This window comes from Neovison vison, chromosome 11, assembly GCF_020171115.1.
Source record: "Neovison vison isolate M4711 chromosome 11, ASM_NN_V1, whole genome shotgun sequence".
Classification (NCBI taxonomy): domain Eukaryota; kingdom Metazoa; phylum Chordata; class Mammalia; order Carnivora; family Mustelidae; genus Neogale; species Neogale vison.
This window is the reverse complement of record NC_058101.1, coordinates 151,569,413-151,597,211: the sequence shown is the minus strand read 5'-3', so window position 1 is coordinate 151,597,211 and position 27,799 is coordinate 151,569,413. Positions and strand designations below refer to the sequence as shown.

Below are 27,799 nucleotides of genomic sequence, written 5' to 3'. Positions count from 1 at the left end.
TCTCTAAAATGGGCTAAGAAAAAAAAGAGAGGTTTAGACCTCCGGTAAAGTGGCTCATTCAATCGGTAAGTGTTCCCAGAAAAGCCTTTCTTTTGGTTTTGGCCAGCCCTCAGATTCTTATCTGTGATCAGTCATTGATGTTGGAACTGTTTAGGGTTATCTCTAGGGAAAATAGTGAAGTAACCAAAGCTCTTGTTTGCCCTGCCTCAGATTACTCTGGCATCTCCTGCCTGTCTCTGACACTCCCAATCAATCATTAACACATTAATGTGGGACTTTAACCCTTCTCAGGGATATTTAGACAGTATACCTTATCTCCAATGGTGAATGCAAAGCTTTGTTTCTGGTCCTGGAGTTTGGCACTTATGAGCCAGTACAGAAGGCCTGGCCAGAGAGGAGCTGCCCAGGTGCCTTCTCTTGAAATTTTATATATATATATATATATATATATATATATACACACACACACACACACACACACACAAACACATTTTTGAAAGTTTTATTTATGTATTTGACAGAGAGAGCATGAGAGCACAAGCAGGGGGAGCTGCAAAGGAGGGGGAGAGGGAAGCTCCCCTCTGAGGCTCAATCATAGGACCCTGGGAACATGACCTGAGCAGAAGGCAGATGACCAACTAACTGAGCTACCCAGGTGTCCCTGAAATTATATTTTTAAGTATATATTTTCTCAGTTTTTGAATATAGCCAGCTCCCAACTTACTGTCCTTATGTAACTACAAGTTCTGAGGTCAAGTGCACACACTTTTGTGTACACACTCAGGTCTTGCACATGCTCACATGTATATATGTGAGGAAGAATAGGTAAGTAACAAAACATCACATTTGTTAATTAGGGGAAGAGATACATGCTATTCATTTGGAATAAAATAATTAAACTCAATTCTGTGCCATTCATTCTTACCCATTTCTCTAATGAATCTCTGGTCTCAAACTGAACCTGCAGTTTTTTTTAATCTTTCTTTTTTCCAGTTTGACAAATGGACAGACTCTCAACGGAGAAGAATCTTGACAGGCCTGTTAGAACGTTGCTCCCTGTCACAGCAAAAGTTCTGCTGTCGAAAACTTCAAGAAAAAATTCCAGCAGAAGCTCTGGATTTTACTACCAAGCTCCCAAGAGTGTTATCTCTATACATCTTTTCTTTCCTGGACCCACGAAGCCTTTGTCGTTGTGCACAGGTAAAAAGGCAAAGAATCCATATACATGTTTTGTAGTGATAGCCTAGAAAATTCTAAAATGAGGGGGGAAAAAAAGCACACATGCAAAACCAAGAAATAGATGAGATGGTCAATATGTATAGTCTATATAGTTTGAATTAACCCCCGTCTTCTTTGTGCCTCTCTATTTACTGCTCAAAAGTAGATGTAAAATGATGTAAGACATCATTAGTGTCCACATAATAGTATTTGCTGGTTGAGGAGACAAACATACATATGAAATGGTTCATCACAGAACAGTCTTATATTATAAAGCATATAACTGGGCGCCAGGTGGCTCAGTGGGTTAAGGCGCTGCCTTCGGCTCAGGTCATGATCTCAGGGTCCTGGGATCGAGTCCCGCATCGGGCTCTCTGCTCGGCAGGGAGCCTGCTTCCTCCTCTCTCTCTCTGCCTGCCTCTCTGCCTACTTGTGATCTCTATCTGTCAAATAAATAAATAGAATCTTTAAAAAAAAATAAAGCATATAACTAGAAAACAATTGTAAATTGTACAGTGCAGGCTATTCATAAATAGAAAAGCTCAAAATAAGGTACTAGTGGGGTATGTACAAAGAGTACAAATCTTAAAGAGTTCTGGGGGCGCCTGGGTGGCTCAGTTGGTTAAGTGTCTGCCTTTGGCTCAGGTCATGGTCCCAGAGTCCTGGGATCGAGCCCTGCAGGCTAGCCTCCCTCTCCTTCTCCCTCTACCCCTATTCGTATGCTCTCTCTCACTCACTCTGTCTCTCAAATAAATAAATAAAATCTTAAAAAAAAAAAAAAAAGACTAAAAGAGTTCAGAGTAAATAGACTTGCTTCCATTGGCCTTGGAAAAGGGGCTGACTATATTATTTTCCTACAAGTTAAGTCCACGATCTGTTAAAGTATACTTTAATTGCGGGGCGCCTGGGTGGCTCAGTGGGTTAAAGCCTCTGCCTTCGGCTCGGGTCATGATCCCGGGATCCGGGGATCGAGCCCCGCATCAGGCTCTCTGCTCAGCAGGGATCCTGCTTCCTCCTCTCTCTCTCTCTGCCTCTCTGCCTACTTGTGATCTCTGTCAAATAAATAAATAAAATCTTAAAAAAAAAAAAAAAGAACGTAACATTCTAAATGTCCAACAGTAAAAGACTACCATATAGCCATATGATGAATTATTGTGTGGCCATTAGAAAACATGTTTTCTAAGACCAAAGATGCTTATAATATGAGAAATGAAGAAAGCACTATCTAAAATTGGATATATAGAATTTCCCAATTTGCTTTCATACATGCTTAGAAAAAAGATGGAAAAGAACCATGTCAGGTGGTTAATAAAAGTCATGTCTGACTGGTGGGGGTATGGGTATTGTTTTTCTTGAAACTTCTTGGAATTTTCCAAGTTTCGCACAATGAGAATGTTATCACTGGAGGGAAATGTTATTTGACATCACTAATCCTATCATATATGTGTATCATATGTCAGTCTTGCAAGATCTCAGCATTATATTTGTTCCCAGTCCTGCCTGTGAGGAAGACACAGGCGATTGTTCTTTAGCTAGATTTAAACACTAATATCATTGCACTAAAATGAGCTTTGAACAGTTTAAAAATATGGGGGGAGGCTGATAATTTTGAAAGCTCTTACCTACCCTTCAACCCTCCTCATTCCTATCTACTTAAAACAAAAAACAACAAAAAGCAAAAACATAACATACAAAAACCTACTACTCCGGGGGAAATCAAAACAATTTAATAGCCATGTCACAACAAGATGTAAGGAAAATGAGGAAAAGAGTGAATTTGGAGAAACTTCTCCAACCCCTCCCTGCGAAACCTCTCCTCTCCACTGAATTCTAAGTTAATTAACCGTATGGGGATTAAGGTCGATGTTGTTGCATTTCTGCGCTAAACAAAGTAGAAGTGATTTCTGTTCTTGCCTGCAGGGCTTTGTCAGATTCTCTACACTTTTTCGTCCTTCCAGTTCCTGAACCTGTTATTTCTTGTAATTGTTCCCTCCCCTCTCCTGTATGTCTCCTCTTCAGCACAGAAAACAATGCTAAACATAATGGAGCTCTGTACTTGGTAGATGGAAGGAGGGAGAATGGGAGGGCCAGGTAAATGGATGTATATTACAGTTTCTGCCCTTTCTTCTTTCTTTCTTGCGTTTTTTTCTTTTTTTTTTTTCTTTTTTAAAAGATTTTATTTATTTGTTTGACAGAGAGAGAAAGAGATCACAAGTAGGCAGAGAGTCAGGCAGAGAAAGAGGGGGAAGAGGCTCCTCGCCAAGCAGAGAGCCCGATGCAGGGCTTGAGCCCAGGACCCCGAGACCACCACCTGAGCCGAAGGCAGAGGCTTAACCCACTGAGCCACCCAGGCGCCCCTCTTTCTTTCATTTTTTATGCTCAAAAAATTATTAATGATCTACTTAATGTTGAAAAAGAAGCCAGTTTTCCAAGGATGAAATTTGCATTGGAAAGTTGGATGTCATCTTTGCAAAGTCTTAGAGCCAAGACACAGAACCCCTTGTCTGAACTTTGTATATGAACTTGACCCTAGTGTTCAGCAAGACTTGTTCAAAATCTGGAGTAAGTTATTGTAAACACTGCTGCACATAATAGGATCACCTCCATCTGGATTGTGAGATTGACCATAATGCTGTGGGAATGGAACGTACAGAGCAAATAATCTATGTTCTATGGAATCTTAACGGCTATAGAGGACATACCATATGATACCAGTACTTGACTTTCTATTTACAAAATTTCTATTTAGTTAAATCATAAGAATGGAGGGAAAATGGAAACATACCAAAAAATGAGTAAAGAATATGCTAAGATCTGAGTTTCTATGACCTTCATATAACTCTCATATGAGCATCTAGAAAATTCCAAAGTCTCTCTGAGCCACAGTCCTCTCATTTGCAACATGAGAGTAATAATAACACCTCTTTCCTTAGGGGGGATGGTTAGTTAATAGGTACTCAGTAAATATTAGTTGACTCTGAATCTAACTGTGATTTCACATTTAAAGAAAATCCTTCTGCCTGGGTAGGGAACACTTCAGGTAGGTAACTTTTTAAGCTTTGATTTGGAGGAAAAGAAAAAAAAAGTCATCTCAGGTCCAGGGTGACAGCTGAAGACCCAGAGAAAATGGGCACGAAGACTGAGTAGGGTTTCTCTTTTCTTTCCAATTGTTGCTTTTCCAGGTGAGCTGGCACTGGAAGAACTTAACTGAGCTGGATCAGCTCTGGATGCTCAAATGTTTACGATTTAACTGGTACATCAATTTCTCTCCAACTCCCTTTGAGCAGGGTATATGGAAGAAGCACTACATTCAGATGGTAAAAGAACTTCATGTTACCAAGCCAAAGGTAAATTTGGGGCAAAAAGGAACAAACATACATGTATCAGCTATTTAGGAGTACGAGGGCGGGGGTGGGGTGGTGCCGGGAATGGGTTAAACAGGTGATAGGGATTAAGGAGAGCACCTGTGACAAGCACCGGGTTTCTGTAGAAGTGTCAATCACTAAATTGTACACCTGAAATCAATATCATACTGTATGCAACTGGAGTTTAAATAAAAACTTAAAAAAAAAAAAAAGAAATTCTAGAACTAAGACTAAAAAACTTGAAGTTGGGGAGTGGAATAATGAGTGTACTAAAGTTCTTTTTAATCTAGAAACTAAGCAGTGTAAGCAAAGGAAATACACTATTATTTCAAAATTCTCCTTTTCTGGGACGCCTGGGTGGCTCAGTTGGTTGGACGACTGCCTTCGGCTCAGGGCGTGATCCTGGAGTCCCGGGATCGAGTCCCGCATCAGGCTCCCAGCTCCATGGGGAGTCTGCTTCGCTCTCTGACCTTCTCCTCGCTCGTGCTCTCTCTCACTGTCTCTCTCTCTCAAATAAATAAATAAAATCTTTTAATAAAAAAAAAAAAAAAATTCTCCTTTTCTGAGAACTCGATAGCCCTTTCTGAGACATCCATGTTAGCCAAGAACCCTCATCAGACTCTCCTAAACCAACAGTTCCCCAGGAGGTTAGGACGGTGGAGCTCCTCACTCTGTTCAGATTCCTGGATTTCCCTATCTCTGACTCCCACGCCAGGCAATTCTGACCTGGGACTCTGTGGGTATTGTGCAGTATTTGCTATCAATGGGTCATCCAATTCTACTTTATTAATTCGAATTTTCTGATTCTACCAGGTGAGCTAAAGGTTATTTTTATATCATTTATAAAGAAAAGCTTTCCAATAAATCAGTAATTTTTGAAGGGAATAATGAGTATACTAAAGTCCTTTTTAATCTAGAAACTAAGCAATGTAAAGCATTTACATATAATGATAAAAAGTAAATAATGCAAGAATAATTTTTCTAGTTGTTTTCTCTGCATTATAACCAATGTTTATGTTCCTTCTTATAGTCACAGTTAATTAGATAACTCATGGGAAATTTTTATGAGCCTTTTCTTTATGGTGTGATCTATACACATGCGGAGCTGTGCATTGTTTTGTATGATAGATGAGTTCCTGAAAAATTATGTGTAAATTAGATTTTTTAATGATTTTTAAAACCACAGGGGTATCATTTTCTATTAAAAAAATGGCAGTAAATCCTTTTAAAATTGAAGAATCTTTTTAAAGATGAATAGTCAACTCCTAGCTTCTTCATTTGGGTTGAGTTTTATTGTTTTAAAGTAGAATCCATCTACATTTGGTACAGTAGTAAACTATGCATAATTAATGTTGTTATAATTGCAATGGTAAAACACTAGCCTTTCTGATTTCAGTAATTGGTGTGCTCCACAAGGGTTTCTTTTAAAAAGAAAAATGTAAACTGCAGTGATGGAGAAAGTTATTTTAAAAATTACCATAGCTATGATTTCTTTTCAAGATTTGATAAGGCTTTTCTTGACTCTCATTTTCAGTTAGGGGCAGGGAATGGCATTCAAAGCTGAAGCTTGGGCCATTCTGGGGCAGAGAAGAGAAGAGTAATTAACTAACTTGTAGAAGAAAAAGAGGTTTTGAGTATTTATAAAACTGACTTGAAAGCATTGTCTTCAGCTGTACTTCTTTTCTACAAAATGTGCATAACTATATTTAAAAATGAATCGTTCTGATCCAAGAAAATTGCCATCTCTTTGCTTAGTATTAAATTTCTTTAGGGAACACTTATATTAAATGTTATATTAAATGTTAGTTTTTCTATTTTAAAAAAGGACCTGGGGCGCCTAGGTAGCTTGGTCGTTGGGTATCTGCCTTCAGCTCAGGTCATGATCCCAAGAGTCCTGGGATCAAGTCCCGCATTGGGCTCCCTGCTCAGCGTCAAGCCTGCTTCTCCTTCTCCCTTTCTCCTGGCTTGAGTTCCCTCTCTCACTGTCTCTCTCTGTGTCAAAGAAATAAATAAAATCTTTAAAAATAAAAAAAATAGACCTAAGTCAGAAAGACTAAAGAGTCATGTGACTAAAGTTAATAAAAGTCAGGTGACTAAGGTTAAAAAGTCAACTGTCAGCACGATACATACTTGAGTAATTTGGGTAATTTCCTGTGAGATTGCTCCAGTGATGGTGAACGTAGGCAGCCCCTGGATTAAAGCATAATTTACCTTTACTCAAGCACCTTCCCTAGCAACCTTTCCCTCAATACCCTGTACTTAGCATGTGCTCCAGCAGAGCTTTTGAAAGCATTTTATGATCAAGTGGTTGTGGTTAATATTAGTTTCCCCAACCTTAAAATGAGAGGACTGGACAAGAATGATCTTTATAACTATCTATCAGGCTATGCTATATCTACTCCAGAGAGTATAATTTCAAAAAGACTTCATCTACAGAAAGAAGAGGAAGTTGAACCCAAAGGAGATAGAAGAAATAATAAAGAGCTAAAGTCAATGAAATTTGAACAGACAAAATAGAGAGAATCAGTGAAACCAAAGCTCCTTCTTTGAAAACTTAAATAAAATTCCCAAGTTGCTAGATAGGGTGATGAAGGAAAAAAGAGAGAAAATATAAATTACTAGTGACAGGAATGAAAGAGGGGGCATCACTGCAGATCCTGTAAATAAGAAGAATAATGAGAGAGTATTATGAACAAGTCTATGTCACTAAATTCAAATACCTAGATGAAATGGACAATTCTCGAAAAAATGCAGATTAGGAAAACATTTTCACTAGAAAATAGAAAACATGAATAAATCTTAATCAATTTAAAAATCGAATTCACGGCTACCTGGGTGGCTCAGTTCTTTAAGCAACTGCCTTCGGCTCGGGTCATGATCCCGGAGTCCCAGGACTGAGTCCCACATCGGGCTCCCAGCTCCATGGGGAGTCTGCTTCTGCCCCTGACCTTCTCCTCTCTCATTCTCTCTCTCTCTCTCTCTCAAATAAAAAAATAAAATCTTAAAAAAAAATAAATTCATAATTTTCCACAAAACTCCAAACCCAGATAGCTTCTTTTTTTAAAAAATATTTTATTTATTTATTTGACAGAGATCACAAGCAGGCAGAGAGAGAGAGAGAGAGAGAGAGAGAGAGAGAGAGGGGAGGAAGCAGGCTCCCCGCTGAGCAGAGAGCCCGATGTGGGGCTCGATGCCAGGACCCTGGGATCATGACCTGAGCAAAAGGCAGAGGCTTTAACCCACTGAGCCACCCAGGTACCCCCAGATAGCTTCATTAATGAATTCTGTCACACACATAAGGAAGAAATATCAATTATACATAAACTCTTTCATAATATGGAAGATGAGGGGCACCTGGGTGGCTCAGTGGGTTAAAGCCTTTGCCTTCGGCTCAGGTCATGATCCCAGGATTCTGGGATCGAGCCCCGCATTGGGCTCTCTACTCTGTGGGGAGCCTACTTCCCCCTCTCTCTGTCTCTGCCTGCCTCTCTGCCCACTTGTGGTCTCTGTCTATCAAATAAATAAATAAAATCTTAAAAAAAAATAATATGGAAGATGAGGGAACACTTCCCAACTCATTACCTTTATACCAAAACAAGATAGACCCTTTTTTTTTTTTTTAAGATTTTTTATTTATTTATTTTACAGAGAGAAATCACAAGTAGATGGAGAGGCAGGCAGAGAGAGAGAGAGGGAAGCAGGCTCCCTGCTGAGCAGAGAGCCTGGATGCGGGGCTCGATCCCAGGACCCTGAGATCATGACCTGAGCCGAAGACAGCGGCTTAACCCACTGAGCCACCCAGGCGCCCCAAGATAGACCCTTTATAAGAAAGCAAAACAAAACCACAGATTAATATCCCTCATGAACACACATAAAAATCTTTTAAAAATATTAGCATATTAAATCAAGTTCTATACAAAGAAAGAATAATTCATGATGACCAAGTGGGAAGTATCCATGGAGAGTAAGGTTGGCATAATATTAAAAAATTAACCAATGTAATTCACAGAATAGAAAAGAAAAGATGTATGGTCATTTCAATATATGCAGAAAAAAGCATTTAACAAAAGTTCGACATCATTCACGATTCTAAAAATTCTCAAAGACTTTATATGAAGTGAACAAAAATTTTGTTTAATACAGAAAAGTCATCAGTTTTCATTATATCCTATTTTGTTAGAGTGTCAAGCATTTTGTTACTTTTCAGACTAAATAATGTTTACTTACATATAATAACTAGCATGTATACCTAAAATTTTCCCCCTGAAGTTTTTTATTATCATATACTATTTATTCCCAGTAGTATTAAACTAGACCTTCTTCAGCAAAGTCTTTGTTCAATCTATGCTCAGAATTGGAATGAATGTCCATTCTAAATGAGACCTGAACAAAATATTATATACCAAACCAATAATGAGCTATCAATTAAAGAAAATGTTTTAATTAGTTACTAAACTACAATCATCCATTAAATCAGTAAATATTTAATAAATACGGTTATGTGCTAGGTACTCAGTATAATGATCCTAACCCTGCTTTCAAGAAACGGAGTCTAGTGACCTTAGACATAGACAAATACATAATTACAGCACTGAGTACTAAGTGCTATTCTATAACAGAAATATATACAAAGAACAGTTGAAACAAGGATAAGAAACTGATTCTGCTTGAAGGGTTTGGGGAATTTCTTAATTGTCACAAACAATTCAAGCAAACCAATTTACCATGCAAAGCTTCCCTAATCTCTTAAAGAACAAAAATTAAGCCTTTAATGGCTTCTCTACATACCATTACCGCTTCCCTTAGGTTACAACCACATAAAAACCTTATGAATTTCACACACGAAAATAGACTTTCCATTTGGGAAATTAAAGCCAAAGTATTCTTTGAGAGCAGTTAAGATTTTGATAACTGATAAAATCTACAGTCTACCTGTGTATACGTCAAAGTTGTCCCTATGTTCTACAGATAATTAAGCATGGAGTACTATGTTTTGGAATGTATGTGTTTTATTGAGTTAATTAACTGCAGTTGTGGAAAACTTATACAATGATGTGGTAGACGAGGTGGCAGTCCAGGATAGACAGGGTTAGAGCTAGGACTTGAAGTAAGACAGTCCTAGATTCACATTCTGACCCTCAGTCTTACCATTTAATGTAGTAGTAGGTGAGTTCATTGGCTTTTCCCGTCTTCAGTTTCCTCTTCTGTAAAGTGCGAGTAGTAAGTATTCCCTTTTACAGTTATAATGAAGGTTCAATAAAATAATGCATGAAGACTTCCTGGGACAGTACCTGGCACTTACAAGACTCCTGGGTTTGTGGCTGCTGTAATTATTGTCACCATTATCATTGCAGTCGTGGCGAAGATGATGACAAAGATATAATGATGATGATATGATGATTTTTTTATTGTAATTATTATGTTTTAAGAACAGAAATAATTGATTTTCTTCTTCTAGACACCTCCAAAAGATGGGTTTGCCATTGCCGACGTTCAGTCAGTTACAAGCAGTCCTGCAGAGGAAAAGCAGTCCCCTGCGTCAGCTTTCAGGTCATCTTCCTCTTTGAGAAAGAAAACCCACCCAAAGGAGAAAGAGCTCCCACCCTGGAGATCATCTGACAAGCATCCAACTGATATCATTCGCTTCAATTACCTGGACAACTGTGACCCCATTGAGCAAATCTGGCGAGGGTGAGAAGCTCTATGCTCTTCTCTATTTACTTGCCATTGGAAACAATTTGCTGGCACTTAGGTATATGAAAAGAGGAAAATAGAATTTCCTGTGAAATACAAATGCTTTTCAATACATAGAAGCAAAACACCATTGGAAGGTAAAGGAACCATTATTGGTAAATTTACCCTGTTCATCAGGATCTGTTTGCATTTTGTAGCTATAATGATTTAACATTACAGCTCCTTTTAATAGTTAGGACTTCAGATTTCAGTCTAGCACCACAGAGTTCATTCTGGTCTTTTCCTTTTTCATATTTTCACCTCCCTTCTCTGTCAAGGAGAACCTTGGCTCTCATGTTTATTTATACAAATTATATATGTACATATAACATATAATCAAAATAGATATATACATATATAACTTGCATACAAATTGTATACATATGTATATATAATATACATTTGTATATGTAATATGTGTATACATAATATAATATATATATTATAAAGTATACACATATACACAAACAGTATATATTTACTTACAAATTCTGAAAATAATTTCAAAACTGCTAACTCATTTCATTATTAAAACAAATCTGCTGGGTCATCTGGGTAGCTCAGTCAGTTACTCATCTGCATTCAGCTCAGGTCCTGATCTCAGGGTCCTGGGATGGAGTCCCACACCAGGCTCCTTGCTCAGTGGGGAATCTGCTTCTCCCTTTGCCTCCTGCTTGTGCTCTCTATCAAATAAATAAACAAAATCTTAAAAAAAAAACTTTTTTGGATCTATAGGCCTACCTCTTTTTTTTTCCCCCTTGCTATTTGTTTGTTACAGAAATCAGGTCATGTATCCTACAGAGCTTTTCACATTCTGAATTTTGCTGATTGCACTCCCAACATGCAGCCTAACATGTTCTCTGTCTCCTATACTTGGCCATACGCATGGTCAGATCTAGAGCCTTGAGTATATAAGATCACGTACTTCCATCATAAGGCACATTATTTCTGGTTGTCTCCTTTTTTTGTGATGTTAGTGGCTATTGAAGACCATGGCCTAGATCCATTACTACAGGCAAACTTTTTTAGAGAGCACCAGACAAAAATATATACATTAGGCTTTACGGGATATGTCTCTGTCACAACTGCTCAACTCTGCGATTGTAGCCTGAAAACAGCCAAAACAATAAGCATGATGATGTCCCAATTTAGCTTTATTTACAAAAACAGGCATTGGGCCAAGTTGGCCTCTGGGTTCTAGTCTGCTGATTCCTACCTTATCCAAATATATATGATAGTTTTAGAAAACCAATACTAATATTAATTCAAACAATAGGATTACTAAAAACAGTTTAAGATTTCTTTGCCAGTGTTTTTGTCCTTAGGACATATTCTACTAAGACTATTCAGACAAATACTGTGTTTCAAGTCTCATGAAGTAATTCCTCCATGTGTAGTAATGCTACCAACTCCAGAGACAAGATTATTTCTTTCATTTTGTTCTTAGATTTTAGGGATTTCCTTCCTTTGTCTTATTTTATGATTTTGAGAAATGTTGAGAATGTTCTAAAGTCAAATATATAAAGCAAAGTATATTTGGAGAGTCTAGCTTCTGTTCCTACCCCTCCATATTGTTCTTTGTTCTTGATTGGATCACATGGGAAGCCTACTTATAGGTAACCATTTTTTAAGTTGTTATGGTATAGTCCTTCTATTTAACAAAATTTTAAGCAAATACACACATCTGTTTCTGGAATAAGTGGAGGTACACAACATACCATTTTATTCACCTTTTTTTCATATAACTATATATCCTGGATATGTTATTGTTATATATATGTCATATACAACAATATATCCTGGATATAACATTATATCACCCTATGGTTGGATGTAGAAATACCCTGCTTTCCTTTTTATAGCTCATAGTGCTCCATTGTGTGGATGGGCCAGAGTTGATTCAACCAGTTCTTTAGTGCTCTACATTTGGCTCATTTCCAGTTGAATGAAAACAATCATTTAAATCACAGGAACAACAAAGTCCAACAGACAAATAGATGTGCAAATTTAAAATGATTCTAATGTTCCAATGATTTCTGATTTATAGGAGGAGGAAAAGACATGAAATGAATCCAGATTTCAGCCGACAATCACATGATAAGAAACATAAATTGCAGGACAGATCTAAGCTAAGAAAAGCACAGTCACTGGTAAGTATTGCTTATAAAAGCTTCTACACCATAACGTTTATGAAAATTGCTGGATTGCTAATCCTATTTGTGAAATGAAATTTGTTGTTGTTGTTTTTTAACCAGAATCATCAAGTGGTCATTTTAAATTCTGGTCTCTGAATGACAAGCTGTGTGACCTTGAAGGCGTTCTTTACTTAATTTCTCTAAGTCTCTATTTTTAATTTTTTAAAAATATTTTATGGGGGCGCCTGGGTGGCTCAGTGGGTTAAAGCCGCTGCCTTCGGCTCAGGTCATGATCCCAGGGGCCTGGGATCATGCCCCGCGTCGGGCTCTCTGCTCCGCGGGAAGCCTGCTTCCTTCCCTCTCTCTCTCTGCCTACTTGTGATTCCTCTCTCTCCGTCAAATAAATAAAATTTAAAAAAATATATTTTATGTATTTATTTGACAGAGAGAGAGAGATCACAAGTAGGCAGAGAGGCAGGCAGAGAGAGAGGAAGGGATGCAGGTTCCCTGCTGAGCAGAGAGCCCGATGCAAGGCTCAATCTCAGGACCCTGGGACCTTGACCCAAGCAGAAGGCAGAGGCTTTAACCCACTGAGACACCCAGGTGCCCCTCTAAACCTCTATTTTTTAAAAATTTTTAATTTCAGTATAGTTGACACACAGTGTTACATTGGTTTCAGTGCATGACGTCGTGATTCCTCATCCCTAGACATTATGCCTTGCTCAACTCAGGTGTAGCTACCATCTGTCACCACACAACACTATCATAATATCAGTGACTATATTCCTTATGCACTCCCTTTTATTCCCATGAGACTCTAAGTCTCTATTTCTCTTATCTGTTAAAAAAACAAAAACAAAAACTGGATGAACTGAAGTGTATGGATCTGCTCTGAAAAGTAGATACTATACTGGGAACACTGTTATCATTGGTTCTTTCTTCTGCTATGAGTCTTTAGGGGTTGGGGGAAGGATAGGCTATAGAAATTTCTTTATATAAATTACTTACCTATAGGGACGCCTGGGTGTCTCAGTGGGTTAAGTGCCTGTCTTCGGCACAGGTCACGATCCCGGGGTCCTCAGATTGAGTGCTGCATCCCTGTATCGGGCTCCCTGCTCAGCGGGGAATCGGCTTCTCCCTCCCCCTCCCCCTGCTCATGCTTTCTCTCTCACTTACTCTCTATCTCTCAAATAAATAAATAAAATCTTAAAAAAAAAAAAAAAGAACTTACCTCTAGAGTGCAGGTTCCACTTACCTGAGAAAAGGTGTACCTTCCTTCGCTGTCCTGCTACCAGTGGGGTATATAAAAAAAAAGCTCATTTCAAGTCACTGCAGAAAAAATGAGTGAGGAACTTGTCTTACCTTAATTAAAAAAAAAAGTTACCCACTACCTCATAAAGTCGGTGACTAGGGAGCATTATTATTTCATGGCGGAGTTTTCCAGATTGTGATTCTGTACCTGCAGGGGGCTCCCTCTCAGCCCATAGGGGAGTCTTTGGAGCAAAGTAGACAGGAATAAGGGTGGAATAAAGATGTCGTTTCGGTAGTGAAGATCTAGAAAGAAGCTGAGGATACACACTCAAGGAAAATTAATATAAAATGGATGTCAGTTGGGAGAGGAATAAGTATGTACTCATGAATAAATCACTGTTATAGCTCAGCTTTAAAGCTCTATTACTTTCTGTTTAAATGTATTTTCAAGTGTTATGTTTCCAAAAAAAGAGAGCTTTTTAAAAAATGAGCTTTTTTAAAAATAGGGCAGTCTGTATTCTGAGGCGCCAATTTTGTTGGACTGGATGAGGCTTATCATAGACATATGTACAGATGCCCAAGGGAATGGAGCCGCTTAAAACAGAGCAGTAAAATTGTCAGTGAAAACCATTAATTGAGCAGAATAACTTTATGAGGCTTATCACACAGGCCATTTAGGCATGCTTCTGCCTGATTTCCTGGCCCCTACTAGGCCAGGAGTAGCAGAGAAATCCAGGGGAGAGCTGGGAATTTAAAGGACGATAAAAGTTGATGGTTGATGTATGCTTACAAATTATCAGCACAGTCAAACATTTCTCTGGCTGAGAACACAAAACAAAATCAAAGGCTAAACAGAAGCCTTCCCCAGGGGCTTTTGACATTAACCATCTGTCACACACTTAGAAGGGCTTGCTTAAGTTAAAAAAAATTCCTTATATTTCTAAACTTTAAAAGTTGTGCTCAGTAAGGCTGGAAGGGAAACTGGGGCAAATTAAACAATGATGGAGAACAATGAACCCATTAATAAAATGAAGTGTGCACTTGGATTGATCTACTGTTTATGTAAATATACTAATTATCATCACTATTTATGCTTAGCAATTTGGATCAGGAGCATATAGCATAATTGAACCCTCCAGAAGTGTGCTAGGATCCTTCTGTCGGTAATGCTGCCTTGTGACAAGCCTGGCCCTGTTGGGTGGGCCACGAGTGGCTCAGGCCCAGTCTTCACATGGTGGCAGTTTGCCCTCACTGTGGGCCACCCAACTGAGAGGAAATAAGCAACCTTCTCAGTGATACAAGGTGGTAGTGAAAATTTGGAAATGCTGGATGTGGGGATCTGAAAGAAGAAGAAACAGGCTTTGAGGAAAGGCAGTTAGAGGACAGAAGGAGAGAAGGGAGTAAAACTCCTGAGAATTGCCACTGTAGAGAGAGAGGGTGGTGGAGACAGCCCGGTACAGTTGCAACGGAGAGAACCCTCTGTTCGTTCGATGGAAAGTTCTCACATTATTTAGATATGCATATGCCTGAAGGTTTCAAGAGGAACTAGGGAAACAGGTGAGCAGGCAGCACTCAGGCGAACACATGATAGAGGTAAGGATAAGAAGGACAGACAGACAAAGCTGCCTCAAAGGTCTTTGAGGCCTGAACACTGTGTATTCCTTTACCCTGTAAGGAGAAAATATTTGGGTGCTTGGAGAAGGTAGAGCTTCGGAAAGTGGAAGGATTGGAACAGAAAAAAAGCACAGGAGAGTTGAGAGTACAGAGAATATTCCTTGAGCCATCTCTCTGGGACTGTGGCTATCGGGCCAGTGAGACCCACCTAATTCACTTTTTGCCCACCATGACTTACAGCTTTCAAATATGAGTGACGCCTCCGAAAAGAAAAACCTGCTTAGGGAAACAATTTCGAACCCAAATAGTGAGCTTGTGATGTATTCTATTATTTAATGGCCTTGAGTTTTCAAGACCCAAAGGGCCCCTGGTTTCCTCTTAAGGCTTTCAATTCTTTTTTTTTTTTTTTTTAATTTATTTATTTGACAGAGAGAGATCACAAATAGACAGAGAGAGAGGAGGGAGCAAGCTCCCTGCCAAACATAGAGCCCAATGTGGGACTTGATCCCAGGACCCTGGGATCATGACCTGAGCCAAAGGCAGACGCTTTAACCCACTGAGCCACCCAGGTGCCCCAAGGCTTTCAATTCTAAAGCTGCCTCTTTACAGCTGCTTCATTTACCCACCTTTGATGGGAATCACTGATAGAAGATGCAAGGAAAGCCTAGATCTGATCACTAATGCTTTCTGATTTTGAAGACCGATTATTAAAAATTAGATAAATATTAAGAAATGTCCATTACAATTAGTTATGATAATAAAATTCCGTACTGAACAAAACAAAAAATAGCAACACTACCACAGTATAGTGAGTACTGCTATCGTAATTAAACTTAAGAAATTTTCCTGTCATGTATAAAGACATGTATTTTTTTGTTTTGTTTTGTTTTGTTTTAAATCTTAACAGCCAGACCCAAAGTGCCTGTTCGGGAAGGGGAAGGATTGAGCTGTCTCCTTGGGGGAAAAGCCTCCTTGATGAGTTTGTGGGGAGGGATGCCACCTTGAGGGCTTGGATACTACAGACACCTGGACTTCAGAGGGGGGTGAAAACCTGCTCTGCAGGAGATTAGAGGAAGTTTGTTGTTTCTGCTACTGCATAGGAAGGGGGTGGGGGGCACAGCAGAGAAGTGGTAGAGAGAGAACGAGCCAGGAGAGAAGCTCAGGCAGGTAGGGGAGCAGGGCCAGGATCCATTCCGATTGAATTTATTTGCTGTTGCTTGGGTGTCAACCCTGCTTCCATCTCTACAGTAAATTCTCAATTTCCACATGAAAGCAAGATTTCAAAAGTCTTGAAGTCCAGAAAAACAAAATTCTCCAGGACCATTCATAAAAACCCAAGGGTGGGCTTTGGACTTCCTGGGCCGTGGAGGTACATTCTGAGGACCCCAGCCGACATCTTGTTTCCTATAATTTTTCCTTTTTTCTTCTTCCTACCAAGTTAAGTATAAAACCTGAAATCCCTTTTCTTTTTTTTAAAGATTTTACTTATTTATTTGACAGAGATCACAATTAGGCAGAGAGGCAGGCAGAGAGAGAGAGGAGGAAGCAGGCTCCCCACCAAGCACAGAGCCCGATGCGGAGCTTGATCCCAGGACCCTGGGATCATGACCAGAGCCAAAGGCAGAGGCTTTAACCCACTGAGCCACCCAGGTGCCCCAACCTGAAATCCCTTTATCTCACATTCAGCTGTTACTTGGAGAGGAGAAGTCGTCACTTTCTAGGTTCTGATTTGGCCTCAGATGTCAAAAAGCTTGCCTTTTCACAACATTTACCTAAATACAAGTAACAGAAGTCTCAGATTGCCTGTTTACTCTCACTGCTTTTTTTTTTTTTTTTTTTAAGATTTTATTTATTTGATAGACAGAGATCATGAATACTCAGTAGGCAGAGAGGCGCTCGCTCCCAGGACCCTGGGATCATGACCTGAGCCAAAGGCAGAGGCTTAACTGAGTCACCCAGGTGCCCTTGCTCTAACTTCTTTTGATAAGACCTTACCTTTTTCTGTGCTCTGTGAATTCCAGCCTCTGCACTTAACCTTCTTCAACACCTTCCAAGATAACTTGATTCTTAGTGCTCTGGTTTTTTAAATGCTTCTGCAAGCTTTCTCACCTTTTTCTTTTTTCCCCTCTCTGAGTCAGAAGAGGAGGAAAAAAGAATGTGCCCCAAGGTGATACCTGATTTTTGTCATGGGAAGAACTTGGTTTAAGAATCGGGCAACCCAGGGACACCTGGGTGGCTCAGTTGGTTAAGCAGCTGCCTTCGGCTCGGGTCATGATCCCAGCGTCCCGGGATCGAGTCCCATGTCGGGCTCTTGCTCAGCGGGGAGCCTGCTTCTCCCTCTGCCTCTGCCTGCCATTCTGTCTGCCTGTGCTCGCTCTCTCCCCCTCTCTCTCTGATAAATAAATAAAATTAAAAAAAAAAAAAAAGAATCAGGCAACCCAGAGTTCTGGCCTCTGCTCTACAATTAACTAGCAGTCACTCCACCTATAATTCTTCATTTTCCCATTTATGAAGTGAAAGTTGCGGGGCACCTGGGTGGCTCAGTTGGTTAAGTGACTGCCTTTGGCTCAGGTCATGATCCCAGGTTCCTGCGATCAAGCCCCACACACTGGGCTTCCTGCTCAAGGAGAAGCCTGCTTCTCCTTCTCCCACTCTCCCTGCTTGTGTTCTCTCTTTCTGTGTGTGCCTCTCTCTTTAAAAAAGAAGAAGAAGACGAAGAAGAAAGAAATGAGAGTTGGGATTACAGTATCTTAAAAGTCCATTTCAGGCTACAGTCTGGATTTGTGGGACCCCACAGTCCCTTACCCGTCCTCTCCCTATCTCTTCTGATACCTGAGGGACACAGCTGTGGTTAATGTGACTTTATGTAGAATACCATAAAGAATCCATCATACTCGTGAGTTTTGATGATCAGTCAATCAAAACTGGTTTCTTTCTATCTTTTTCTTGGAGCTTTAGAAAATACAGTCGATTCTAACAAGATTATTTATGAAACAAATGTACGCTTGGTTTCCTGTGGGCAATCTTTAGTAGATTTCTTTCAAATTCTGATTACTTCCTCAGGTATTTGTTTTATAGCATCTATTTGGTTTGGATGTGCAGAACTAGAAATCTCTATAGGAGAGATTTTTCATCATTTAGCTCAGGCAGAGAAATTCCCAAGAATTCCATCTGGAATGCAGAGTAAGAAAGAACGTGGGCTTTGCCATCCGACAGACTTGCACTCTTTCAACTAAATGGTGTGACTTGGGATAAGTTACTAAACCTTTTGGAGCCTCCATTTCTTCAACTGTGAAATGGGACTAATGATAACTCCCTTACAGGATTGTGATTTGGGCCATTTATTAACCCCTGGGAGGTTCTGTCTCCTCATCTATAAAAAAGGGAGTTAGGAATGATACTAACCTCACAGGGTTGGGAGGAGGGCTGTAAAGCATTTAGGTTAGTGCCAGGCTCAAAGAAGCATTCGGTAAATCGTAGCTAGTATGGGGGTAATAACATTGGGCTAGATCAAAATCCCATGAGATCAGCACCTGAGGCTACAGGAGAGAGAGGAGGTAAGAAGCTGCAGGCAGCCAGAGTACGGGTTGGTTGGGGGTGGGGGGCTGGGCAGGAGGCTCCAGCCTATGGAATAAGCTTTTCTTTCGTTCTTTCTTTTTTTTTTTTTTTTTTTAGATTTTATTTATTTATTTGACAGAGAGAGATCACAAGTAGGCAGAGAGGCAGGCAGAGAGAAAGGAGGAAGCAGGCTCCCCACTGAGCAGAGAGCCAGATGCGGGGGCTCCATCCCAGGACCCTGAGATCATGACCTGAGCCGAAGGCAGAGGCTTTAACCCACTGAGCCACCCAGGCGCCCCTAAGCTTCTCTTTCTTGCTTTTACTCTTGCTTCCCCTCAGTTTTCTTTATCTTTCTCTGTCTTTTCTTTCTCTCGTGCTTTCCATGGTATGAAAAATAGTTGTATCCATAGCTGTATATTGAAGTGTGAGCCACATATTTTTTTTTTTCCTGCTTGGTCTCCGTACACTCTTGTGCCTGCCCATAGTTCATGCATTCACTCCTCATCCTTGTTAGGTTTCATAATCCCACGCTTGCCTGGACAGTGAGTGTGTGTTGAACACCATGCTGCCAATTCCGTGCCTCCTGTACTCCATCGCTTGCTAATTACAATATTGGTTGCTGTTACTTTTTGATACCTAAGAGAAGAAAGGGCCTGCCGGCTGAAAATCCTGGGGGCAGAGTGAACTCTCAGGCAGGACCACTACTTAGAGTCTTTGCATTTATCCTTTGCCTCTAAGAGAGCATAGTTTTCTTGTTCTGTCTTGTTATCTCTTGTTGTATGATGCTATGCGTAATAAATTACCCTAGCATTTCCAACAGGAGTGACTTGACCTGCTTCTCTTTTGCTGAATGTTTAGATGGCGACATAATGCCTACCTGCTCTTAAGAGTTACAGACAAAATATCTGACACAAATTGGCTTCTCTTTGGGATCAGCAATAAGAGAGGAACCCGTGTTTGTGAGTTCTGGAGTATTATTAGTTATGACAGAGATTTAATCACTGCTACTACTGGGGTTTTAACAATATATATATGTGGGCTGCCTAGCTGGCTCAGTATGTAGAGCATGGGATTCTTGATCTCAGGGTTGTTAGTTCAAGCCCTGCTTTGGGCCTAGGGCTTGCTAAATAAATACATAAATAAATAAGTAAATGGGTGTGTGTATAACATTTAACAATACAGTTTTTCACCACAAACTACGGTAGAAGCCAGTTCTCTAAGACATGGCTGTTTTGCAATTCGAGTTCACCATCATTGCTGACAAATAACCATTGGAACTCTATGGCCTGTGTGCATTTTACAACACATCCCTAACTTCACTTGGGAGGCCTAAGGGTGCCGTCACACAGTCTTGGTTTGAAATTTCCAAACCCTGCCTGTGGTTGCTTAGCCTTCCTCCACAGCTCACAGCTTGACCCCGAGGTTTTAAAAGATAAACCAACGGCAAAGACAGGCCTGTGTCTTCTTTAAAACTCTGTTGATGATTTCTCCCTAACAGCTTCCCTCTGTGTCTCATGAAAGCAGAGTGAGAGGGAGTGAGCAGGGGATCACCCCCTCCACAGTGTTGACCAAAGCAGTGTGGACCACATGGGTGTGCGCAGCAATCTGGAATCCCAAGCAGACAAGAGGACAGCAGGGATCCTCCTCACAGAATCCTGGATGGAAAAATCCAGGCAGCAGCTCCATCCTAGAGGTTAAGCAAACACTGAGTGGAAGCCAGGATGAGCAGTCATCCATTGTAGACTTTCTTCCCAGAAGGAAACCCCTCCAAGGCGGGCACTCCTCAGCCACTTTTTCTATCCTCTGAGCCTTCATCCCCACCAATGACCCTTACTTATGGCTCAGTCCCCATCCTAGGCTGAGACAATTTATAGGAATTAGTTGAAGTTGTGTTTATATGACTAAAACAACATGTCTTTTTTTTTTTTTTTAATTTATTTGACAGAGAGAGAGAGAACAAGCAGGGGGAGCCACAGAGGGAAGGGGAGAAGCGGGCTCCCTGCTCCGGGGCTCGATCCCAGAACTCTGGGATCATGACCTGAGCCAAAGGCAGACAGTTAACCAACTGAGCCACCCAGGCGCCCAAACAAACAGTTCTGATCTTATGATTTTCAAACACAGTATTTCATATTTATACATAGTATTACCATGTTACTCTTGAACTGAGTGTCATGAAGTGTTGAGGGTGAATTTTTAAAAGGGTAAGATCTCCTACAGAATGAAGATTATCACCTTCTTTACTGTTCTTTACCATATCACAGGCTCGAGACGATTACATGAAATAATAAATATCACCCGAGTGGCTCAGTTGACTAAGCATCCAACTCTTGATCTCCGTTCAGGTCTTGATCTTGGTCATGAGTTCGAGCCCTGTGTTGGGCTCCACACTGGACATGGAGCCTATAAGTAAAAATTAATTAATTAATTAATTAATTAAAAATGTTTTTAAGAAATAATAAATGTATGGCACGTAGCACAGTGCCCAGCAGCCAGATATTTGCGAGTGGTGGTGGGGTGATAGTTTCAGAAGAGTGTTTGGCACACTACAGGGGCTATTTTTTTTTTAAAATATTTTTAGAATATTTTTATTTATTTATTTGGCAGAGTGAGATCACAAGTAGGCAGAGAGGCAGGCAAAGAGAGAGGGGGAAGCAGGCTCCCCACCGAGCAGAGAGCCTGACGCAGGACTCGATCCCAGGACTCCAAGATCATGACCAGAGCTGAAGGCGGTGGCCCAACCCACTGAGCCACCCAGGTGCCCCTACAGGGGCTATCATTCTTGTTACTGTATTTCTCTGCTTTCCATATCCACATATTATTTTACCTAATCGATTCTCTTATGTCATCCCTGGGTTTATCCAGTGGTGTTGTTTGAGTCAGTGATCGTTTGCAAATTTTTGCAAGTAATGTGCATGGAGAGCCAGAAAATAAAATTCAGTTGGGGAGTGACAGACACAGGGATATATTCAAGCTGGTATCCATAAGTTGTTCCTGGGTGACAGCCCTTCTTGGGCCTTCCTTTGCCTCCTGTAGGGTCCTACTCTTTCTTGGGACACTCAGCCTCAATAGCCTCTTCCCATTCTCACTCCTCTGTGCCCAATAAAATGACCGTCCAGCCTGAAGATAGGAGTTTTCTATCCCCAATATCCACTTGCAAAGTGGTTTTAGCTGCTGCCCTAAAATGAAAGAGGAGGAATTACTGACATGTTTATTCATCTATCCCACAAGTATTTTACAGGTGCAAGAGTGGATGCAAGGGATACAACCATAACAAGATACAGTCCCTGCCTTCCGCATGCTTACAGGCTGGAGGGGGGCAGCTTCCAGTTAAGGAATGGTAACTCCTGGGTATCTGGGTTGGGTGATTGTGTTCATGCTCACGCCACCCACCACTGAGACTGGAAATGAGGCAGGACATGCTAGGTGTGAGGTACCTGTGAACCACAAGTATATGCATTCGGAAGAGAGTTAAGTTTATGAGCCAAGAGCTCAGGAGGGACAGTGGGGTGAGAGATAGAATCCAGCAACTGAAGATGTGGGCACTGATTGCCTAGGAAGTGGGCCAAGAACAGAATCCTGGAGAATTCTGTTGTATAAAGGATGGCCTTCTATTTCTCTTCTACGTCCTTCCATTTAAAGACATGCTAAGAAGACTTGGAGATATTATTGGGTAAATATCTAGAAAAAGAACAGTAAGAGGGCCCCTGGCTGGCTCAGTTAGTAGAGCACATGGCGACTCTTGACCTCGGGGTTGTAGGTTCAAGCCCCACATTGGGTGTAAAGATTACTTAAAAATAAAATCTTTAAAAGAAAAAAAACCCAGCAAGTTCAATCAGTGAGAAAAATATATTTATTTTTAAGATTTTATTTATTTGTGGGGCGCCTGGGTGGCTCAGTGGGTTAAAGCCTCTGCCTTCGGCTCAGGTCATGATCCCAGGATCCTGGGATCAAGCCCCGCATCGGGCTCTCTGCTCTGCAGGGAGCCTGCTTCCTCCCCTCTCTCTCTGCCTGCCTCTCTGCCTACTTGTGATCTCTCTCTCAAATAAATAAAATCTTTAAAAAAAAAAGAAAGATTTTATTTATTTGTGTATTTGTTTGTTTAGAGAGCACATGGGCAGGGTGAGAGGAGTGGGGGGCGGAGAAAGACTCTCAAGTAGACTGTGCTGACCGTGGAGCCCAACACAGGGCTCCATCCCACAACCCTGAGATCATGACCTGAGCTGAAATCCAGTCAGATGCTTACCTGACTGAGCCACCCAGACACCCTGAGAAAAATATATTGAAATTATAGATGGTCCCTGGCTTCCAACAGTTTGACTTACGATTTTTTTCAGCTTCGTGGTGGAGCAAAAGCAGTACACATTCGTTAGCAACCATATAATGAGTTTTGGACTTTGAGCTTCTTCCAGGCTAGCGACGTGAATGCAGTGTGACACTCTAGTGGTGCAGGTCAGGGCTGCCAGTCAGCCCCGCAATCACCAGGATAAGGAACTGAAACACTTAGCAACCATCTGGGTCTCACTTTCAGTGCAGTATTCAGTACATTACAGGAGCTATGCCACATTTATCATAAAACGGGCTTTGTGGGGGCTCCTGGGTGGCTCAGTGGGTTAAGCCTGTGCCTTCAGCTCAGGTCATGATCCCAGGGTGCTGGGATCAAGCCCGGAATCAGGCTCTCTGCTTGGTGGGGAGCCTGCTTCCTCCTCTCTCTCTCTGCCTGCCTCTCTGCCTACTTGTGATTTCCGTCAAATAAATAAATAAAACCTTTATTAAAAACAAACAAACAAACAAACAAAATAGGCTTTGGGTTCGATGCCAGTGCAAGTGTTCTGAGCATGTCTAAGGTAGGCCAGGCTGCGCCAGACTGGTCAGAAGAGTAGGTGTTTTAATGCTTTTTTCGACTTACAGTATTTTCCACTCATGATGTCTTCATCGGGACATAACCCCATTGTAAGTTGAGAAAGATCTGTAGCTGATTCCATCTCTCTTCACGGGAACAGGGTGAGGAAAAGCTATAGCAGGTGGACCTGCACAGAAATAGAGATGATTTATAACAACACTGTAAGAGTGACTCCATCCTATGGGGCTGTATGCAGAGGCATGATCATGGAGGCATGATCAATTATTAAATCCATTTCTAGCCCCTCCTCCCCGCTCCGGAGGACAATGAGTGGGGCTGAAAATTCTAAGCTTCTAATCAGGACTTGGTCTTTCTGGTAACTGGCCCCCATCTAGGAGCCTGTCCAGAGTCACCTCAACAGGACAAGAGATGCTCCTAAGTGCTCTTATCACTCAGGAAATTACAAGGGTTTGAGCTCTGTGCCGGGAACATGGGACCAAGACCAATATGTGCTTTTCTATTATCTCATACTCAGTGTTGATATAAAAGAAATTCCCAGTTATTTCAACCAGATCATCAGATACTTTAGATCAAGATCCAAGACTGTCAGATTTATATTCTTTAGGTAACTTCTGCATGTTTTCCCCTTAAATCTTAGTTTTTCTCTTGTGATGATGGACATTAAAGTCTTAAAATGAAGAGGGTCTGTGCATTTGTTTTCAGAGACAGAAAGAAAGGGTTGTAAGGAGACCATGTTCCCAGAGCTGATCTTGGAGGGAAGAAAAACCCAACAGTCTCAATAGGTGGTGACAGTTACCAGGGGTGGGGGGAGGGGTGGGGAGGGTGGGAGCAGTGGGGGGGCTGGGGCTTGGGGGCCAATCCCTGCAACCTGCCTTGGCTAAAAAAAGGAGAGTTTGAGAGGAGCCTGCCTCAGCATGTGAACTCCCCCACCCCCACCCAGGGGGACTAGGAGAAAGGGGTTCCTCAAATGCAGTGATAAATCAGCTTTGCAGAGTAATAGGATTAAATTCAAAACTGTTACAGGTGAGGTGTGACTAGCCTGTTCTTGTATCCCAGAGAGCTAGGCCTTTTCTTCATTCAGCAGGTATTATTCTGTTTTCATTGTTACTAAAATAGCACAAAGGAACACCTCTATTTGTTCTCTTACCTATGTTGATCTTAGAACAACACCAAAAATGCTTACCTTAGTTGGTCTTAAAACTTAACACTGGAAGCTTCAAAGGAGGGAAGATTATTTGCTCCCATTTCCTGCCCTTTTTCCTCTCCAATTCTAACAACTTGCTACATTTAATCCCAGCTTTGCCTACCTTTTCCCCAGAAAAATCATCAGCAAGCATGTGTAGGCAGACACCCGTAGATTCACTGAAGTGTCCGGGGCCAGCTTTGCTCTCAGGGAGTTTGCAGCCTTGTCCGGGGGCAAATAATTACGGCCAGGAGTGAATACGAATGTCCAAGAACATGGGAATGGGAACACAGAGGTCTCGCTAATAATGGCTGCAAGAATCCAGCTGAGGCAGAAATCCCGGAGGGTTCGGCACCTGCGTGGCTCAGTCAGTGAAGTGTCTGCCTTTGGCTCAGGTCCTGATCCCAGAGTCCTGTGATTGAGTCCCACAGGGGCTCCCTGCTCAGTGGGGAGTCTGCTCTTCCCTCTGTCTCTCTGCGTCTTCCCCGGCTTGCAATCTCTCTCAAATAAATAAATAAAATATTTTAAAAATTAAAAAAGGAAGAAAGAAAGAAAGAAATCCCTGATGGTCAAGACACTCCAGCTTCTTGGAGAAGGAAGATCTCGAAGGACAGGTTAGATTTAGAGAAGGAATAGAGTATGTGAGGCAAGATTGTGGGGCACCTTTGTGGACTAACGAGGGACCCTGTTCCCTGGCCGAGAGGACAGGAGACAGCAGTCATTGGCTGAAGCAGTTTCTGATTCAGTAAAAGTCTCCGGTAGGATTTCCCCAGATTAACAGAAACCCTGTGTGTGGGAAATGTACCCAGCAGAGCATGAGAGAGATGTGACAAGAGTTCTGACAGCCAGGACGAGCCGGCTGGCTGGCTGCGGAGTCGTGGGGCGGGGATTGTGTTCAGGGCGGGTGACAGGGTCTGTACCTGTGCCCTGTCTCCTTCTCACTCTCTGCACAGTAGGGGCCAACGTAAGAGGAACCTCATGAGAGTCTGTCGCTCGTGCTCCCAGCAGGCTCAGCTCGTGTTCTTGCTTTCTCTTGTTCTCTCCTCCTCTCCCTCTTCCCTTGCCCGCCCGCGGCCAGATGTCCTGGAGAAATCCTTTCTCACTGTGAGTTTTGGTTGGAATGTCAACCTGTGACATTTGCCTTTTTAGAGCGAATTGTGTGCATGCACAGATTAGTAGTGAGTGTAAAACCACAGGAGCTCTCCCAGAGCTCGCCTGGCCTGAGAGCCTCGTGTCTCCAGGCATGGCTCTGAAGCCTTTCTGCTCTGTGAACTCGGGAGGGCAAGTAAACTGGCCTGGTCTGCTCTCCAGTTTCTTTGATTTGTAAAACAGAGATGCTAATACTTCCCTACTTGCCTGGTGGAATTTCCTTGAGGTTCACATGAAATTACGGTTGTGAGAGCACTTTGGAGGCTAACAGACTGATTCTTAGCTCCAAGTGAAGATTGCATGGGGGTTAGGGGTTGGTGACATTGGGAGGTCTCCATAAATCCCATCCAGCCCTACCATTTGAGAAAGCTGTCTTGCATCATTAAAATAAGTTCAGTTATATAGCTCCTGTCCGGTGTTTTCAGGGCTGTCCGTGGAATGATCTCTTTTTCCTCCCTAGATATCCCTAAGTGCAGAACCCAGCGCCGTTCTCCGAGTTCCTGCTCATCTCGCCTGGTCTCTTCACCAGTGGGCAGGGCTCCAGGCCACCGAAGCCGACTCAAAGGTCCTCATGCAACCTCTTCAGAGGCACCCTGGGCTTCAGGCATTATCCGGCCAGGCTCCAGAGCCGAAGTCAATTTAAAAACATGAAAGGAGTGCTCGCTTCGGCAGCACATATACTAAAATTGGAACGATACAGAGAAGATTAGCATGGCCCCTGCGCAAGGATGACACGCAAATTCATGAGGCGTTCCATATTTTTATGGAACTAGAGCGTATCATGCTTAGCGAAATAAGTCAAGCGGAGAAAGACAACTATCATATGATCTCCCTGATATGAGGAAGTGGTGATGCAACATGGGGGGTTAAGGGGGCAGGAGAAGAATAAATGAAACAAGATGGGATCGGGAGGGAGACAAACCATAAGTGACTCTTAATCTCACAAAAGAAACTGAGGGTTGCTGGGAGGAGGGGGGTCGGGAGAGGGGGGTGGGGTGATGGACATTGGGGAGGGTATGTGCTTTGGTGAGTGCTGTGAAGTGTGTCAACCTGGCGATTCACAGACCTGTACCCCTGGGGATAAAAATACATGTTTATAAAAAATAAAAAATTATTTAAAAAAACACGAAAGGATTTTGATAGACATGACAAAGTGCTCTACACATTGGAGAGATGTTACTTGGGTCCTCTATTAGAAACTTTCAGCTCAGGTACCTGCTTGGGAAAGGGAGTCCTACAGTATTTCAGTAAAAGGTAATCATGGCAGAAGTGCTGATGTGGTTACAAACTTAGAGACAGATGTGAGGATAGGTACCATGAGGTAGATAAAGGGACCAGGATAGCAACAGTGGTAATATTGGGTGTACAGGGCCGGGTCCCAGAAAGGTGCAGACAGCCGACTCCCAAGGCTAGTTGAATTGTTTAATGGGGGGCTGTTTACCATGGTGTCTCGTTGGCTGGAGCTGCCATCATCCAGTACCCCTGCCTTCATCTGGTCCAGCTGCTATAACGAAAATACCGTAGATGGGTGGATTACAAACAACGGACATTTATTTTCTCATAGCTCTGGAGGCTGGGAACTTTAAGGTCGAGATGTTGGCAGGGTTGGTTATTTCTGAGGCCTCTCTTCTTGGCTGGTGGGTGGCCACCCTCTCCTCCTGTCTTCATATGGTCTTTGTTCTGGGTGGTCTGTGTCCTCATCTCCTCTTACTTATAAGGATACACATTAGAT

At 41.7% G+C, this 27,799-nt stretch overlaps 1 protein-coding gene and 1 non-coding gene across 4 annotated transcripts in view; both read left to right on the top strand.

Annotated features, from left to right (window-relative positions):
- The window catches only part of FBXO16 (F-box protein 16), a 46,588-nt gene extending 19,683 nt beyond the window's left edge, over nucleotides 1-26,905 (top strand). The window contains exons 4-9 of one of the 3 annotated variants that reach the window (XM_044225021.1): nucleotides 994-1,200; nucleotides 4,401-4,565; nucleotides 10,042-10,274; nucleotides 12,364-12,466; nucleotides 25,997-26,022; nucleotides 26,528-26,616. In XM_044225021.1, coding sequence (XP_044080956.1) covers nucleotides 994-1,200; nucleotides 4,401-4,565; nucleotides 10,042-10,274; nucleotides 12,364-12,466; nucleotides 25,997-26,022; nucleotides 26,528-26,537 — 744 coding nt within the window. In that variant the 3' untranslated portion in view covers nucleotides 26,538-26,616. Of the gene's footprint in view, nucleotides 1-993; nucleotides 1,201-4,400; nucleotides 4,566-10,041; nucleotides 10,275-12,363; nucleotides 12,467-25,996; nucleotides 26,023-26,527 lie in introns of all 3 variants that reach the window. The other 2 variants (XM_044225020.1, XM_044225019.1) reach the window with 2 other exon arrangements.
- On the top strand, nucleotides 26,724-26,830 carry LOC122890675. The gene has a single exon (XR_006381125.1). It is a non-coding gene; the product is annotated as a U6 spliceosomal RNA (small nuclear RNA).
- Nucleotides 26,906-27,799: the final 894 nt, after the last annotated feature.